General features: G+C 41.6%; 1 protein-coding gene across 2 annotated transcripts; it reads right to left on the reverse strand.

Annotated features, from left to right (window-relative positions):
- Positions 1 to 219: 219 nt before the first annotated feature.
- On the reverse strand, positions 220 to 13,463 carry LOC133161082 (LIM domain-containing protein 1-like). Of its 2 annotated transcripts, none has more exons than XM_061289300.1 (8): positions 11,828 to 13,463; positions 7,377 to 7,478; positions 4,170 to 4,237; positions 3,447 to 3,509; positions 3,211 to 3,341; positions 2,536 to 2,587; positions 2,111 to 2,179; positions 220 to 1,780 (listed from the first exon to the last, which is right to left on the reverse strand). In XM_061289300.1, exons 1-8 carry the CDS (start codon positions 12,933 to 12,935, stop codon positions 1,643 to 1,645), a joined length of 1,731 nt encoding a protein of 576 aa, XP_061145284.1. In that variant the 5' UTR covers positions 12,936 to 13,463; the 3' UTR covers positions 220 to 1,642. The 2 variants fall into 2 exon arrangements, with proteins under 2 accessions (XP_061145284.1, XP_061145283.1); XM_061289299.1 differs by having other exon boundaries at positions 2,111 to 2,182.
- Between the last annotated feature and the right edge of the window lie 2,570 nt (positions 13,464 to 16,033).

Here is a 16,033-nt window from a genome sequence, read left to right on the forward strand (position 1 = left end):
GCCTTCTAATTTTATTGTATTTGTTTGGTAGACTGTACATCCTTGTATAATTTATTGTTGTTGTATACTATAATTCAATTAAAAAACGTTTTTTTTCATTTATGTTTATAAATTAACCATACAAAAAAAAAATCAATGTTCGACTTGAAGCTTATAATGTGGTTCAAGTCCAATTTTGTTGCTATTCTGACTGAGAAAAAGAAAAAAACACCTAGAGAACAGAGTTCAAGGACTTAAGAAAAAGTCTGGATTTATCTGGAATCATGTTTGATTGGGATATATCATTGTAATAAATATATACATTTCAGTTTGGCCTACAGCACAATTTATTAAATACAATCACTCAATTGAACACATCAATGTTTTCTATCTTAAACTACAACTGACTATGAAATACAGTAAATCCTGAAATTACTTTTAAATTATGACAAAGAGCAAATGAGGCAACCTCAAAATTGTTACACTGCAAACCAATCAATATTGATAGTTTTTGTGCAATATATGAATGACAGGACAAAAGAGTAAATTCAAAAACACGTCCTTGAAAATATACAATTCCTTGCAAATTATATTAGAAATTTCAACCTTCATAGGGGGACAAGAAAACAAACCGCATTCTAAGTGCTTTACAGTGTGCATGTGACACAGACAATTCAAAGCTAAAGCTATCATGTGCATTCTTGCTTACATGATACAAAACAGAGTTCATCTTTTTTGTATGACTGTACTTGCCTCTCTGCATCTACAAGAGTTTTCCCACATGATCATTTAATAATTAAATATTGCATATGGAAGAGAATAACTTTTGCATTCTGGCTATGAGTGTAATGTTCTACATATTTTTCATGCTGTCTGTCCCCAAGCACAAATACACAGGATTATCTCTAGTTTTTAATAGCCACATAGTCCTATTGTGATACTGTATTTGATTATGGTACTCGCAGTATTTTTTAGGTGGTCCTTGGTGGAAAAGGTTTGATAACAGATCAATACTGATTGTCTTCACTGTAGCTGGCAGCTATTCCAGATGATTTTCGGCCATTGTACATCCCGGCCCTGTTGCCAACCAATTGCAAGAGAACATTTTAGGAAAACAATCACTCACACCAATGGACAATTTCGAATCTTCAATGAAACTTTTTTTTTTTTGGAATGTTGGAAGGAGCCCGAATACCTAGAAAAAAAATCCATGGGCAGAACATGGAAGGGCTAGATGCAGAACTGCCTGTGAAGCACACAAACTAACAAACGAGGCTACCATGCTGTGGTGTTCATGTAACCCATTGAACCAGCAATAAGCAGTAAACTAGAAGACTTCTTTGCTCCTTCACTTGTGATATTTAAGTCACGATGTATTGCGTGTTAGAGTAGATGTGTAAAACCAAAGCAGAAGCGTGAAAGTGAAGTTTAAACCATTTTGCCAAGTGGTGAATTTAGTACTGCATTCAAATAAAGCTTTGGCGTACTGTTTGTCTTCATTGTAAGGGCACTGGATTTTTTTTTTTTTTAATTCATAACAGGTTTTATGAATCCGTGAAGTGAGACCTCCAACCAATCCTCTACAACAAGAATTGTGATCATGCTCCACCGTGACAATTCCACCAAAACGTCCACCGGGTGTCTCCCTTCACCCACGCTGGCGTTAATAGGAGGCGCTGCTGGCCAAGGATGAGGAGCTGCCTGGCTCAATATGCTTCAAGTGACAGGCGTGGCAGAGAAGGTGGCCATTCAGAGGATAGCAGCGGTGCCCCTCCTCGTCATTCAGCTCCATCTTACAGTCCTGAAAGTCAACAACGATGAGGCGGATCAGCATTATAATTTCTTTGACAAGTCACAATCAGCTGTTGCTTATTTTCTCTTGAATGGAAGCAACAGTAAATCATATTTCCAGCAGAAAGCGAGTAAAACGACGGGAGCCGTGATGAGATATTGCATAGGAGCTCAGCTCGGCTCAGTGGCATATAATTACTGTCACGGCTGTAATTAAGATCAGGGATCATTATGATCTCTAATCATGAGCTGTTTTGAGCGGGGCCTTGCTTGAAGCCCCTAAGTGTTTTTGAGTTTGCAGATAATCTACATTGCAGTCTTGGAGTGTGTTAATACCCACCTCGCAGTGATAGCATTCCACATGATAGTCTTTGTCCATGGAAACGACACGTACGGTCTCATCGGAGCCCTGCTGAGACATTGATACAGCTGAAGCCCGTCTACATGGGAGTAGCATTTGCTTCAACTTCAGCCTGCCTGCCACCTCCTCACTTTATGACCTTAGAGCTCAAATTGGTGTTTTTCTTTTGAGCAAACAGAACATTCACCTTGCTTTGCTCCATAATTCCTTCATCTTTTATTTTGAGTTGTGAGAAATATATTATATTCCACTATAGCCAGTACCAATTTAGGACATTTGTGTCAACATGTCCAATTACTCTTCGTTTCTTCTCATGTTGAAACTAGCCGATACATCTTGGGCAATTAACGTACCCTAAAGAAATTAGAAGGATGAGATAAGCTTTCATCATTAGACAGACTTACCTCAGATGGAAGGATGGGCTGTTTGCATGAGGCACATTTGGGAGCCAGCACCCTGGAAGGAAGAGTCAAGAAAAAAAACACCTTCAATAGATTTGCTTTACATGTATTACGGTGCTAAACTGAGCCAATCTAACTACAGAGCTTTCATTCCATGCTTTTCATCCCCAGCTTTTGAAGTTGAGCCGCAAGTGTTTTTCCTCTTCAGACTAGATTCAGATTTTTCATCTGACTGAGCACATGCCAGCTTTGCAGATATCAAGGCTCACCCACAAACGTGAAGCATTATTAGATAAATCGAAAAAATGTTTTTTTACGTGAGCGTATGGCGGGAAGCGGGAGTTAAGACAAACAACGTCCTAGTGTGCACAGGCTAGACTATCGACCAGCGGTCAACTGTGCACTCACTGTGCTGAGACCACTTTGGACTCTGCTGAACAGAAAGCAGCTTGCCAACAGCTGTCCGGATTGTGGTAGCCAGCTTTTGGCAGACTATACAATGAGAATTACTACAGAGCATCTTTATGGTTTGAGATTCTTCAGTGGCCTGTAAAGTATTATTTTTTTCCCCTGCACTCATGGTATTTGAGATGACATTTCACTGTCAACTTCTTTATCATATCGCAACAAAATGGCGGCCATGTAGACAGTGTGAACAGAAAGAGAGATGATGCCCACCTGTGGTAGTCTTTAACACAGTAGATCTTATTTTCAGTGTCCACAGTAAAGGGCACGCCGTCGAGACTCTCATTACAGATAACACAGCGGAAGCAGCCCGGGTGGTACGACCTCCCGAGAGCCTGCAGGATCTGGGCGGACAAAATTAGCCCAGGATGTAGCTGATTAATATTTGTATTTGTTTGCGCCATTTGCAGGATCAGTAAATAAAACTAAGAAACAACACAAACACTTACCATGTCCATGATCAGGTGACCGCATGCATTGCACTTGTCAGCTGACTGCTGGAAACCCGAGTACTTGAGCAGAAAAAGACATGAAGGTCAGGCTTTCCAAGACAAAGAGCAAAAGTAGTCTGTGTGGTTATTTAATAGCGTCTGCACGGAATAACTTTCATTCTGGCAATAGCGTTTCTTAGAAAACACTTTCACAGTCAGGGTAGCGTGATTAGCCTTCATAAAACGACACAAGATAAAATCCATCGAAAGGAGCTTTGCAAATATTCAAGCTGGCTGTTGAGGGCCAATGACATGATGCATATTTGGAGTTATAAGAACAGTATTTTTAGTCATGACCAGACAATTATCCTTCTGGTTTTCTGCCAACAATCACATCAGTACATTGACAATTTCTCAATCAATTTTACTGCACTGGTGTCAATACCTACAACCACGCCACCCCCAAACTCAATAAAGTCAAACACCTGCTCAAGTTACTGACCTCCTCACAAGCCCTCAAAAGTCTAATTTTAAAATGACTCTAAGACTGATATACTAGTCTGGCCCCTTTGAAAGGATCATTTGAGGCCTTATCGTTTATCAATCTGTATGGCTAAAAATAAATGAAGCTCATATTCAACTTTCAATCTCGCCATTGCTTCAACGGGATAATACATTTCAAGTGTTATAAGAATATAAACTCTCGTAAGGATAAGTAACAAGCTTGTGCACTGAACTTACCAGAAAGTCCTCTTCACAAAAAACCCTTCCTCCAACATAGTAGAAAGCTTTTCCTCTCAGCCTCCGACCTGCAAACAATCAGATGCATTCAGATTGTTTTCAGTTTTCCTTTAAAATGAACAGAATGAACTGTCTTAGCAGAAAATCTTTCGCCGTCAACTCGCCACTAAAAACAGATGATTAATGACCACATTGAAAAGTAATGGACCCTTTTTGCAATATTCAGCACATCCTGCTGAACGTCTGCTGGCTAAATCAAATTTGCCCGTGTCGTTGATAATGTTCTAGCTGGGGAAGGGAGCAAGTCGCAGCCAGATGAGGAACACATCTGGGTCAGACATGTGGGGAAGATAATCATTGACTCAAATTACTGGACAGGTGCGAAGAGAAAACTATCCGCTCCTCTGGAATGCAATACAGCAACGAGCCAAGACCCAAAATGACCCGGTGTACTTCTTGTGGTCTCTCCACATGTTGGCCGTACGCAACTTCCTTTTCGTTTCCCTCAAAACATCTGCAGGCTGAACCTGGTGCACAAACACCAACGCATGCACACCAAATTGCCTTCAGACGGCTACTCCTGCGCGAGGCCCACAGGAAGAGGGAACATTCTTTACATTTTTCAGCATTGGAAGGTGTGTGTGTGTGGGGGGGGGTGACAGGAGAGAGGTGTTTATTCCTACATGGGACATATTTGATCAGCATCTGTTTGGTAAGAAGAAGCGAATCGTAGAAAAAAGAATTCCCCGATTAATTTCAATGGGCTTCGATTACCCCCTAAAAAGAGTTAAGATAAAATTACTTTAGCAATCAATAAAGTTCTAAGCTTTTGAGTAAGTTTTGGTTGGAGACAGGTTTGGGGGTCGCCAGTATGAGTAGCACAAAAAATGTTAAATTCCTATTTTTACATGCTCGATTGGGTGCAATACATTTATATTGAATGGCCACAAATTAGCATGTTACATTTATTTTGTTTCTTCAATAAGAATTTAAAAAAAAAAAGTATGCCCCTTTCAACTTTTGAGCTCCTGCCCTCCAAGGTATCTCCATGCCTTTTGGCCAATTCTATGGAGAAGGCCCTTTCCTCACCTTAATCAAATTTCTTCGACTTTCCCTTCCCGAGGGTATGACGCCCGTCTTCCTAATCTTTTGTATCCATAGCTTAAGACTCGTTGCTCTTCTCTTTCCAGCATTTTTTTTTATCCCAGTCGGTCTGAGCAGAAATGCTCTGAGCTTTACGAAAGGATAACAGCTTTATTAAAGTCAGAACTAACTGCTTGAGAAGGACCATAGTGAAATGCGTGTTCATAAAAATGTAAATTAGATGAGTGAAAGAACAAAACACAAGGACATTTTCTCATTAAGGCCTTTTATGAATTGCATTATGTAATCCTGTTCAGAATTAAAAGCAATTTAGTGACCGCCTTCTGAATGATTTCCCCATCCCACCAGAGCACAGTTAAAAAAGGTCCAGTACAGAAAAATGTCTTCAAGTTGAAGCCCAGAACATCTTAATGCCATGCATTAAAATTCAGTACAACTTACCAATCAGCGTCAAACTCCAAGAAAATAATTGTACAGCCTTATTTATTGTTACCTTTGCAACCTGAGGTTTTATTCACTGTAATCTAATAATTGGTCAGGGGTCCATATTATGACCAGTCTGCAAAAGCACACTTGTGGTAGGTGGGCTGGTCCCAATAAATGCTCTCCACATTGGTTCTACACTGTACTCTTGTTGTGTCCAGCTGAAATAACAGCGCCCAGTGTGGTTGTGGAGCCCGAGGGCCCCTATGTCAGCATTCCTCCCTAGCCGAGATGCTTTTTCCTCTGGGCACCTCACAGCATGCATTCACAGAGCGAGCTATGAGAGCTATGTAATGGATAAACTCTTCCCAAGCCCACTTTAGCCATCACGCTAATTTAACACACACCATAACGCCATGCTCGCTTTCCCCCCCCCATCTCTGATGCAAATAAAAACACATACGCAAGGGAGGGTGTAAAAGTAGATGTTAATCATTCACACACATTGGGATGTAGCAAACAAGGTCAACGCTGTTGCAGAATTAGAGGTCAATGTAGAGGGGGGGAGTGGGTGGGTCACCACAGTGTCACAAATACTTCACATACCTTCCATCTGATATTAGGAACAGAGATTGGCTTAACACGAGGGCAAAGTTTGCATACAAGTATGCTTTTTGCATATGTGAGAACGATGATGATTGATTGAGGAGGTCCTTGATTGGGTCCAACTCAAAAACATCTTGTAGTAGCTTTACCCTAACCAAGTACAAGTTGATATTTCAAGAAATGAGTAGACAGTGGTACATTGAGGTTTGGACAAAAGTGTACGTTTGGCAAACTCTGTCCACAGACATACAGATGCCAAAAGACTCGAGCAGTGTCCGTGACCACATTTGGGGTGGTGACTCACAAGATAAAATCGATGGTACCACAAAGCTGCCGTGGGTGTGTTTGAGGCTTCATTGACTCACTACACCAACATCAGCGAGGGCAGTGTGTTCGTGCTTTTTTTCGTGACTCTTTTGCAGCACTGACACCAATTTTTCAGTGATTGAGTCATTTCTATTTAAAGTCCCGAGCTTCAAGTATCCTTACACTGGTACGTCATCGAGCTTTTCTGTTTTGCATTAGGAATCATGTGAAGACAATCCAAATTATGATTTTCAATAACTTTGGATGGCATTATTATGATTACGTAATAGTAGATAGAAGACACAAACAGAAACTATAGATTTTACACAGGGCTGGCCATCTTAAACGTATGGGAAAAAATATGCAATATTGCAAAACAGGTCTGAGTCATCCAAAATACAAGAAATCTAAAATGGATTAGGCCTTTTGTTCCCCCCCTCTAAATCATATGTTTTAATGTCCATGTTACAGAGAATTTAAACTGCAATTTGTTACAGTGAGCAGTGGTTGACGAATTGGCAAATAAAAGCGTGTCGCTGACGTGTCTTGTGGGAGCTTCCGGAGCGATCGGCACACCCAGTAACCCAACACCACCGGTAAAATATCGCAAACTAATTATGCGGGTCACGAAAGACCACAAAGGAAGGCCTTACTTTTATTCGGGAGGTTCTCCTCGAGTCAAATTGGCTGTCATTACATTTATAAGTGACTCGACCACAGAGAGGGTCAAGAGGTGAAGGAAGTGTGTGTGCGTGTGTGTGTACTTACTGCAGGCACTGCAGGTGAAGCAGTTGTCATGGTAGAGGCTACCCATTGCCTGACATGCCTGGTTGGCGCCATACACGGCCTTGTTGCACTTAATGCAGACTCCTAAAAAAAAAACACACAAGTAGCCGGAAGACACATTAAAACCGTTTGCCGGAACAAATGAGCTCAGTCGATAACTGATCAAATGACCTTTGAACGCTCAGCAATAGTTTTCTGTTACAACACATAATTAGCAACTTATTGGCAAAAACAAACGTGAAGGCTCTGATCCGGATGAAAACAAGCAGTAGCAACAGAGACTCAAGGGGAAGGATTCAATTTAAGACAGGAAGCTAGTTAGCACGCTGTGTCATTGCAGGAAAGAAATATCCCGTTTTGCTTATTTGATTTGGCTCAGAGGCAGAGAAGTCTGTTAATGAAACACTGATAAAAAGCAAAGGGTGTCTCTCAGAGACGCCGTACCAGCGGGGGTAGTAGATGAAGACGGAGATGTGCATGGAAATGAAAAGTATTAAAAACAGCTGATGCAAATGCTTGAGAGCAAGCATAGCAGTGAATATAACCTGACTTTTGACTTTGGAAATAAATATTGATCATGTAGTAAATTAACCCTGAACTGTAATTCCTATATCTGATAAAATTAAAAAAAAATGCTATACTTAACTCTGTGAAATGTCAGCAAATATTATCTGACAATTGAAGTCCCCAAGAGGGATCACAAACGCAAGTCAAGCCAAGTTTATTATAAAGTGACTGCAACAATAGCAAGAGAAGAAATCAACGCAGCGCTCAATGTGTCACTTGGACCGACCGGGTGGGCATGTGTTTATTTGTGAGTGTGTGTTTCTATAGAAAAACTCCCTGGTGACTGGGCAGCCCGTGTAGCCGAGCCCGCCCCTGGTCCTCATCTGACACACACAAAGAAACTTCTGTTTCCACTGCATCCAACACACATGACACGTCAGCTTCTTTTAAAAAACACACTGTCGCATTTAACGCACATATTCAACTACTGTTCCAAAACAGACATAAGAAAACATACATTTTGCGATATATAAATATTTCAGCACCGTCTGTCCTAGTGCTGCCCCGACCCGTCCTTAGGGACCCCGATGGCTTGAAAAAAGATTTAGAGATAACAGTATTATTGGAGAGGAATGTTCCTCTTATGTAAGCCATTTTGTTTACATGACAACATTGTACAGTTTCCGGACAACAAACGAAAGAGCTGAACAAAAGTTCTCATTCTTAAAATGTTGCCAGCCAGCGTATGAAGCAGCCCAGCAGGCATAAAACGGTGAGAGGTTACAGTGATGACAAGCAGTACATCACATAAACCTTTTGACAATAATTCAAGGTCATTTCTGCTTTAACTAGACTTAGCTGCAATTTAAAAGCCCCCACGAGTACAACCGTGTCATAAAAGTACAGTCTCTGCTTTAACGCTCGTAAGCTCCTCTCAGGTTGGGCTGCTGCATTTGTACTTTTGGCCAGTGTCCCGTGTTCCAAAACAGTGAGATTATTCATGGGACTGGCTGCTGGCTGCAAATGGGGGAGGGGGGAGCAAAACATTAACCCAAAACCAGACGCCCCCCCCCCCCCCCCCCCCCCCCCCCCCCTGCTCCTTGCTTACCTTTTGCAGCTGTCAAAGCTCTGGAAGGTATTTGTCATCCATTTATATCCTTTGGTCAAATTTAGGACCTTCAAATGAACTACAAAAATATGTTTGCCCTTTCTAAATGAGGATAGAGCAAGACAATATATATCCCAAAATCCTTCCCCACTGACCAATGGCATCATTTCCTAAATGCTGCAAGAAGAGCAACTTGAGATCTTAGAAAAATCTAAAATAAACATGTGTTCTAAGTTTGACGTACCACAAAGTAGAGTGTTGCTGACAACCCGACTAAATTTGGAGGATTAAAAAACAAGAACTGCATAAAAAAAAAATTGAAGCTTCACAATGGTGAAAAAATAATAATATTCAAGCCGTTTTCTCTGCTCTTAAAAGCTGCAGGCTAACTGCTGAATGAAACCCAACCTTGCTCAGGTGTCAATCAAATCCTAATATTATGACCTGAAAAACTGACGCAATGTCATCTAGCAACACTCGCCCTTGTTCTCCTGAGCCTCCTGGTATTTTTCTCCCATTTCTAAGTTAGTGATATACATCAGTCAAGCATTGCATACGTCTACATATTTTGCCACTTTGGAAGATCATTTTCTCATTTTTTTTCCATAGTAGACGGAAATCATGTCGACCAGACTGACATGAAGAGCTAAGGCTATTGTGCGTGCAAACTTCAGGCAGCATCATTCTGGGCCATCCAGACGTTTTGTATTAAGCACTTACAGTACTTACATAATCCTGCTAAGTAACAAACACGTCAATGAAAACATGGGATGACACCAAACATTTACAAGGCTGGAATATATTCATCAGACAGCAGCCTGGGAGGAGATCACATTCCCAGCCCCCTGCAAAACCTCGCCAGAAAAGAAGCCAAGAATCCCTGGGAAGCGTTCCACTCAACAGCAGGATGGGATAAATCAATCCTCCAATCTTAACACAACAAAGCACTCATGTGTGTGTTCATGTGTGGTGAAAGTTGAAAGAAAAGAGCAGATCCAACAAGAGGATGAGCTGCCACTAACTGCGCTCTTGGATCTATTAGGTCTCTCAGGCAAATCAGAATTAAAGACAAAGAAGCACCCAGCCGCCAAATTTTGTGGAAAATCTCCTTCTTTTATGATCAGCCTACACATTACTGACGTTGCACGAGAGCATGACTCAGAAAATGAGCCTTGTCCTCGTGGAAAAGTGTGGGACTGTGCGTGGTGATGTGGGAATAAGAAGAAGAAGAAAAAAAAAAAAAGATGCGCTATTTTAAAAAGCATTTCCTCTGGTGGATTGCGCACGGCATCGCTCTCCCACACATTTGTCATATTCACGTCGCTCAGCGATTCGGGAGTCTTGTTGTGACAGTGACGCACGCCAGAACATCCCTCGCACGCCACTATGCATACGCTCATGGTTGGGACTCAGAGTTACAACCGTGACATTCCACCGGGGGAAATTCCTGCATGCAAGGAAGCAAGGGTGGGTGGAAGGAAGAGTCTCAGACAAGTTTTCAGCATGATATCTGATATCACCATATCAACTTGTCCCCATTGCTCTGTCACAAAAACCATATCCTATTTCAACAATGGCCTTCGCTGCAAACATCTGGAGAGCTCATGAGCACAGCAAACACATCTGCAATCTTGCCAATTTACTGGATGATGGACAACCCTGCCAAGTGTCTTGTCAGCACATTTGTCACTGAAGTTAATATAAGCACAAAAGTCAATTTGGTCAGCCACTAATGGACTATGAGGACTCAAACGTGAGTGGCATTTGAGTTTAACTCGTAATTTAAACCCTGATCTGGTTTGTGTTTAAGCCACAGAGTTAGTCAGCAGGCCGCATGACAATAAATGCTAAAAGCTTGTAACCATGCATTGAAGTCGGAAAAAATAGGACAATGTAAACAAAAAGCTAAAGTTACACTACATGGTTCAAATGATTAATTTCCAAGTTGAACCCAGATTATTTACAGTATTTTCAGCACTATAAAGCGCACCAGATTATAAGGCGCACCTTCAATGAATGGCCCATTTTAAAACTTTGTCCATGGATAAGATATATACATTTGGCCCGCGGGCCGGACTTTGGACACGCCTGCTGTAGTGGCTCAAGATTGGTCCATATATAAGGAGCACCTGAAGGCGCATTGTCGGTTTATGAGAAAATTGGAGGTTTTTAGGTGCGCCTTATAGTGCGGAAAGTACGGTATGTGTTGGAGGTATAATGTTGGTGACATCGTTAGTCATGCACCTTGTAGCGACTAAACTGCTCCACCAATGAGCAGCGGTTTAAGTACGACTGACACATTTCTAACCAAATAGGTATTGTGCAATTGGAATGGGGGTGGGGGGGCTGAAAAACCAATACATAAATAATTTTCTTTGTGGCAGCAAAATTATAACTGTAGCTAAAAAGTCAATACTGGAATGGAGCATTATACACTCAAGACGCAAGTTATTGATGTGGTCTTAAAATCTTTAGGCTCTTCGAATAACTTTCCACTTGGCTGCCATTTTGCTTCAGGGGGTTGTCTGCAGAGTGAGCGGCTAATCATTTAAAAAAAACATTTTAAAAAGTCTCATCTGCTTTCCAAAAAGTGTATTATTTAAAAAAAATAAAAACAGTGTTTCTCTGAGAGAAACTCAAAGCATTAGGAAACCCTTCAAGTTATGAAACATGAAATGTCTGAAGTGACATGATTGATGACAAGCACGAGTGTGTGTGAACAAGAAATGTGGGTTTATGTTCTGAACTTCATGGGTGGGCGATGTTATCTTTGGAAAAGAACAAACTCACAGGATTAGAATTTGTTCTGAACGCTTACCAAAGTAGTCAGCTTTTGGTTGAGTAGTCATCTCCTTTTCCAGACGATTTGTGAGGGCCTCTAATTTTACTTCAGCAGTTGACGGGCCCTGTTCCGGTGGCGGCTGGACAGGCTTAAAGGAAGACGCTTCTGCACCAATGGCCTTCCCAAAACTTGGTATCTGACTCTGATCTTGACTCTGACTGAAGCTTTTGGAGACATTGCCAGGATTTATGGTAGCAGAAGTGACCTGGATTTTGGTTTGAGGTGCTTCAGAAGACACTTGAGAGGAAGCCACAGCAGGGCCATTCTTATTGGAAGACATTTTTGAAGTCGGAGAAGATGGTGCATAGTGAGCTGCAGACTGTGTGGAAGGTACGTGGAAATTGGTTCCTCCTGTGAAGGCACTCAGAGGCATTGAAGGAATGCGGTCTGGTATTTCTTTGGGAAAAGTAGAGGAAGTTGGACTCCTGTTGGATGAGAAAAGGGCATCCGGGTTCTGGAGTGGTGGAGGACTGATCATGGCAGGAGATGCAACACTGCTTTCGGACAAAGATTGAGGATTGTGGCACTCTCTGGATGAGGCCCACGGAGCCGGATGACGAGCGTGCATGGGTGCACCGTGAAAAGCATTTCCTGGGCTCAGATCGGCAGGGGTGGAGTTGTGGTACAAATGTAGGTCTGCGCGCTCCTCATTATCGTAATTGTTTCCGTAGCCATACGCCCTGCAGGTTGGAGGCTCAGAATGAAGGGTTGTGTGGTTCTTCTGACCGTCAAACTGTGATGAATGACCTCCAAATGATAAAGGACCAGATAGTATTGGAGGTTTTGCAGCAGCTTCACCTGGCTGCCTGGAGCTACTAATGGGTGGCCTGTCTTTTGTGTAATGTGCATTGTTGAGACCTCCATTCATTTTTATGGCTTGGCTGTTTCTTGCCATTTCCTCTTGATGTTTCTGCATGTGTATTTTAGTCATTTTAGAAGCAAAAACTCTTCTGGTCTCCTCAAAATCAGGATTATTTCCTGCATCCCTCCTCGTCCTAAATAAACCATCTCTGGATGCTTCATACATGTTTAAATCCTCTATAAACTTACTTGCCTCCAGTCCTAAATCCTCGTATTTATCCATTTTGGAGATTTTAGGAAAAAGTTATTTAAAAAATAAAAAGTCCAGAAAAAAGTTTGAACTCCAAATAGAAGTATGACTTACAGTCCGTCCACCAGCAGTCCTGACAGAGGGGAAAAAAGCTTATCCAGCCTCCAGTTCGAACTTTTTTCCGTTGCAGGGTTTGGTTGAAAGTCCTCCTCGAGCGTCTTTGCGTGTGTCAACTTTGTCGCGAACAAACCGCCGTCTGTCTGCTTTTCAAATAGTCGATCCCGGCTCTGATAGTCGGTGGGCACTGCCCCCCTCCTCTTCTTCCACCTCCTCCTCCTCTTTCCTCTTGCAAACTGTCCACCCGTCTCACTTGGTGGCGAACCGCGAGCAACTCAAAACTTGAACCGCCTGATAACAAAAGTCCTCCAAAGTACTTGAAACAACTGTTAAGTTGTCTCCAAGTGCTTTGATCGGCTGGAACGGACGATCCGTATCCGGATCCTCACGGCCGTCGTACGTGTCAGCCTGAGCGCAGCCGGTGGACTGTGACTCCGTTAGGACTGGAAACAAGGCGCAGATTGTTTTTAAAGGCGCAGCGCTGCTTTATAATTGTGACCGCAACCGCTGCAACAGTCATGCGGTCATGGTAAATATAACTAAAACGCATGGGATTCGACATAAACAGCGACGATGCAACTTTGTGGGGGCGAAATTAAGCCACTTTTTATTTTATGCGCGTCGGACTGTTCTTCATCTTGTGTGGTCAGAATTCAATGACTTGGTCATTGAAATCAGCAGAGAAACATCTTATTGTTCGTAATTGGCTCAAATTGATATTTGTTTGCATTTATGTGATGATAAAATTGAGGAATGCATTTTTATTGTGTTACATTATTATTGTGCAAATTAGGACAACAACATCATATTTAATAGACAACAATTCGCTCTACCCTCAACATTGATTGAATATTGAATATTTATTGATCCCCAGGGGTGGGGAAATTCAGGCCCCAGCAGTATCCATACCACAGAGTGGGTATACAAAAGACACACAGATGGCATGAGCTCTCATAAGGCTGCCACACAACGGCGCCACAAACAAAGTCAGAAAGTGCTCAAGATAAAAGCCATCAAAGCAAATCAAAGCTAAAAGACAAAGGAAAAAAAGTAACAGCGGCCAACCAGCACCCCTCAATACAAAAGAACGCCCCAAAACACACAAAATAGCCTCCACGGGGATATGAGGGAGATGTATTTTTCTATTTCCATTCTTTGATTGTCCTTTACAATCGGGGGTGTCAAAAGTCTTTTTTGTCACGGGCCACATTGTAGTTCCAGTTTCTCTCAGAGGGTCTTTATGACTGTAAAACCATATAAATCATTACACACCCCATCATATAATTATATATATAAAAAAAAGAAAATTGATATGAAACAAGTTTTGAAATCATTTAATATAAACATTTCCCAGACATTTTAAGCCACACATGCCCTTTCTCAGTCAGGATGCTGAGAGGAATGTATTTAGCACTACAGTATTTTATTTCTGTAATTTTCAAACTATCTCTTTCATCATTTGATGGCAAAGCAACATCACAATCACTGTGTGTTAGACTTGGTGGCTGAGGTAAGCTATTTCCAGACCCCTCTGTTTTGGCTGTGTGATGTCACACATTCCAGCCCGTGACCCTTCCACATTGCATAGTGAACCTCACTGGCATATATAAACCACCCTAATAAGCTTTAAATCCCAGCTGATGTGACAAAGAGGTAGCAGGCTGCAGCTTTAATTAAAAACACAGCCTTTATAGGGCACCACATTGGTTTGGAGGGAAACAATCATCGTTATGCAACTTCGCCTTCCAGCGAGAAACCTTCCTTCGCATATTGCACACTGCAGCACTTGTGGTGTGTGAAAGTCAGAGAAAAGGAGCTCAAATGCAAAGCTAATCTTATTTGTCACGAAACTTATTCAGTTCATACTTGTAAGCATTAAATTCAAATATTGACAGCATTATTTACATTTACAAACACATAGTAAGTATTCTCAGGTAGTAGAATTTCATGAAGGAACCGTATAAGCTAAAGTCAAATTCCAGTACTGGTTAAGTATTAATTTAAAAAGCAACACAGTGTAGTGTGTTTTATGTTTTTTAACACCATCAAGCTGTATTTATCATAGTTTTGCAACCATGAGGCGTTCAAGGCCATAAAGTGTACCATGCCTTTTCCTTCATGAGAAGACTTTTGTACTTCATCATGGACAATTCTTGCTGTACATCTCAAGTATAAAGCAGAACTATACCCGAATGAGTCACCGTGGTTCAGTGATTCTAGTCGTCATAGCAACTGCAGAGCTGACATTAAACGAGTAAAAAATGACTCCAGGGCTGTCAGTGACAAAATTCATTATTACAGGAAATGTTCATTCTTAATGAATATTCACACGTGCCCTATTAGGGAATATTTTCTGATGGCGATTAAAATGGTCTTGGCATTTCTTTTTTTTTAAAGAAAATTGGGCGGTCGACTTATCGTTTGGGGTGTATAATTGCAGAGCATTTTAATGGTAAAGTGGGAGAGGGATTTTGCTTCAACAAAGATTGAAATACAAAAGGTAAACAAGTACCATCCATAATTCCAATTCACCATTCACAGTTTCTACGTGTGAAAACGTAGAAATTCAAGAGGCAACACCATATTTTTAGCACCATCACCTACTGCACTGTGACAGCACCTAATTAAACAAGTTGAACGTGACACAAAAACAAAAAAACACTGCATTGATGCTTTGCTTCCTCTCGCTTATAATTCCTGGTGTCCCTTCCTGTTATTCTCTCCCCCGTCTCCTTTTCCCGTCACCTGATGAGCTCGAAAATATGGGGGGGGGGGAGAGGATCAGTGAGGAATGTTCAATTCCAGCTCCTGTCTGCATGTTTCGAATTGCCTGTGACTTCCTTAACAAAAACAAGACCTTTACAGAATTTGCTGAAATGGCATGATTTGCACAGTCAAGAGGAGAGCCTCTCCAATCATAAAAATAGAAGCACTTCCTCATGGCCTGTGTGCGTCTTCTTTCAGTTACATACTGGACTGCCTGTACAGCAAGTAAGAATGTGCACATCACTGGC

This window comes from Syngnathus typhle, linkage group LG10 (assembly GCF_033458585.1).
Source record: "Syngnathus typhle isolate RoL2023-S1 ecotype Sweden linkage group LG10, RoL_Styp_1.0, whole genome shotgun sequence".
NCBI lineage: Eukaryota > Metazoa > Chordata > Actinopteri > Syngnathiformes > Syngnathidae > Syngnathus > Syngnathus typhle.